At 38.7% G+C, this 2,793-nt stretch overlaps 1 protein-coding gene across 1 annotated transcript in view; it reads left to right on the forward strand.

Moving 5' to 3' along the window:
* The first annotated feature begins 482 nt into the window (after window positions 1-482).
* The window catches only part of syt7b (synaptotagmin VIIb), a 54,878-nt gene continuing 52,567 nt past the window's right edge, over window positions 483-2,793 (forward strand). Inside the window, exon 1 of the mRNA XM_035652034.1 lies at window positions 483-606. Coding sequence (XP_035507927.1) covers window positions 483-606 — 124 coding nt within the window. The remainder of the gene's footprint in view (window positions 607-2,793) is intronic.

A 2,793-nucleotide genomic window follows, 5' to 3' on the forward strand; every position in this document is an offset into this window, starting at 1 on the left:
AATTGTGGAAGTTGAACCAAAGAATAGATCTAGGTTATAAAATGCATTTAGTTGGTCAACTAAACTTTGGTTGGTAAAATGTAATTATAACATTTGTAAAGATTAAATGAAACATATAAATGCTTACTTAGTCAATCTTCTACATGTGACAGCAAGGTTCAACAAAACTGATCTCCAGCCAACTGGGCAGCCAGGTTGTTACAGGTGAGACAAACAAACACCTGCTGTGATTTCAAGATTGAGCCGGCTGTCTACTCTACCTGCCAAACTTCTCACAGCTTCCTCCCTCTTCTTCACTCTTGCCACTGACACTAAATCATGAGGAGTAAATAATGTCATCTTCAGAATTAATGAACATGCAACAAGTCCAAAAAACAGAGATGCTTAAAGTAATGCAGAGCTTTGATATAGTTGTAGTGTTTAAAACAGAGATAGGCTTTTCTCTTTCATTCCCCTTTGGTTTTCTGTATAATTGGACGTCTATGTTCCTCCCACTGGTCGCCACTCCTCTGGCAGTGCGTCTGTTGTGCCAGTCAAGGGTCACTTCCCGTGGTGGCAGCCCTCTCCATGTTGTGCCGACCTACGGCAAGAGATGCTCCTCCGGAGGTCTGCAGTGACTAACAGTGCTTATTCTTTGTGTCGTGCCAGGCGCTAACACCAGGAGCTGAGTGAACAGAGCACAAACAGATAAGCACAGCAGGTGGAATAGAGGAGATGCAGAGAGAGTATGGGGCACTTTTGACAGAGAGAGCTACTGCTACCAACAAGAAAAGAGATCATGGACTGAATTAGGAAGGACAGGGTTTTAAGAGAGAACCTGCTAGAGCCTCAGCTTAAAGGATAATTCCAGTTTATTACAACTTGGTCTAATTTTGATAGTTTGGGTCATCCTTCTTATCAGTAATACGAAGCTCCCTCCTTCCGAGACTTTCATATCTATCTAAGTATGGAGGTTGATTATCTTACCTAACCATAAGGACTTGAAGCCTGGGAAAACAAATAGCCTGGCTCTGTTCAAAGTTCAAAAGTACGCCTACATGCACCTCTAAAGCTCACCAAGGCTGGTTTCAGACCACGCAATAGTTTGTGTGAGATTGTGACAAAATTGAGAGCAGCACATTATCCTACAAAGCAGCAAACTAGGTCACTGCAGACTATATCTGTATGTAAATAATCACAAGATTACTTTTCAAATCTGGTATCCCTATCCTCTCTCTGCAATTCTTGAGATTTTATACTCAAGTTGAACACATCTGATCTGGTAGGATCAGAGATTACAGTTAAAAAAACCTTTTACTTAATTTAATTGCAGATAAAATAATTCCAAAGCAAGCTGACAGACACAAAGAATACAGAAAATATGTGACTGTTAAACCAAAACAATAAGCTCAAACCGGCTAAGAATCTCTGTGGAGCTGCAGAGTCAGGTGATAATCCTTTGTGTAAAATTAGGTTGTTCAAAGTGACAAATCTACAGAGTCATTTGATTCAGTGATAAAATGTTGTTTAACGTTGCTTCCAGAGCATTTCTATTTTGTGATATATGTTCAGTCTAGTGATTTTGATTACTGAAGAAGCCTAAGCATAAAGAAGTTAGTCCCACAGCCAGAAGGAGCTCATTAAAGGGAATGGTTTTCAACTGTAATTTGAAATTGAATTTGTTACATAGAGTTGCGTTGAAAGTCATATGCTTTGTTACTTGGAAAGAGTCATAAGTACTTTATTTTAAGCCGCCTTTTAGTTTGAAAATTCCATCAAGAACAGCAATTTTAAGACCATTCAACAGTGAGTGACTCAACAAACAGACTGTGATGAATAATGCTCACAGGCCACTGTAGAGGAAGTGGAACTTGCAGCTACAGGTGCTTTAATCAAAAGTAATACAGAAAAGTGGCATACTGTTTCTAATGTTTTTTTTTTCTTATATACACTGTGGTTGATAGAGACAGCGACTGAGAAATAAGCTGACTTAAAAAGCAGCTTGCTCAAGATCCCAGCTAAATTCAAATGCAAATTCATACAATATTATCAAACATAAAAAAAATGTATGCTCTCTTAAATACAAAACCTGACTATATACCTTCCTCTCACCTAATAGCACTTGAGTGTTATCAATCCCCTAATTGCTGCAAAATTATGAATAAAAGTCATGGGACTGGGGGTGAGAGAGGGGGCTGCATGTGCGTAGAGAGAGACAACGGCAGTTTTATGAAGGCAATTTTTCTGATGAGCATTTCTAATCAGTTGTGTTATAAATTATATAATTACCACATGAGTGAGAATAATGGTGTGTTGGCAGAGACACTGCAAATAGGATGATAGTACATAATAATACAAAATTAGAAAGACAATATGGAGAATGACACTACACATCTGCCTGTAATTAAATATGAAATGGTCTTTGCATTACGTTTAGTGATTTTTAACTAAATGATGTCTGACTATGTTACTCCAGTTACTCAAAAATCCATAACATAGAAAGAACAAGAGTGAGTGAGAAAGAGTTGTGAGTGATAGCAACAGTACTGGAAGAGTCTCTTGTTTACACTTGGAGCCATGGGAGGTACACAGTATGATACCAAACACAGCACAGTAGGTGCTGCATCGGGAGGTGATCCACCTTTATTGAACCTCCCATGACCTGACATTACATCATTAGATCAGCAGAGCATGCACTCTTTAAGGACAGGTTTCCACAGGCCATGATTGTTTTTTGAAAATAAGAGAAGTAGCCCCAAGGAGCTCAGATCTGATATACGGTATACAGTGCTGTGAAAAAGTATTTACCCCCTT

This window comes from Morone saxatilis, unplaced genomic scaffold (assembly GCF_004916995.1).
Source record: "Morone saxatilis isolate NCDOM2014 unplaced genomic scaffold, NCSU_SB_2.0 Contig11, whole genome shotgun sequence".
Taxonomy (NCBI): Eukaryota; Metazoa; Chordata; class Actinopteri; family Moronidae; genus Morone; species Morone saxatilis.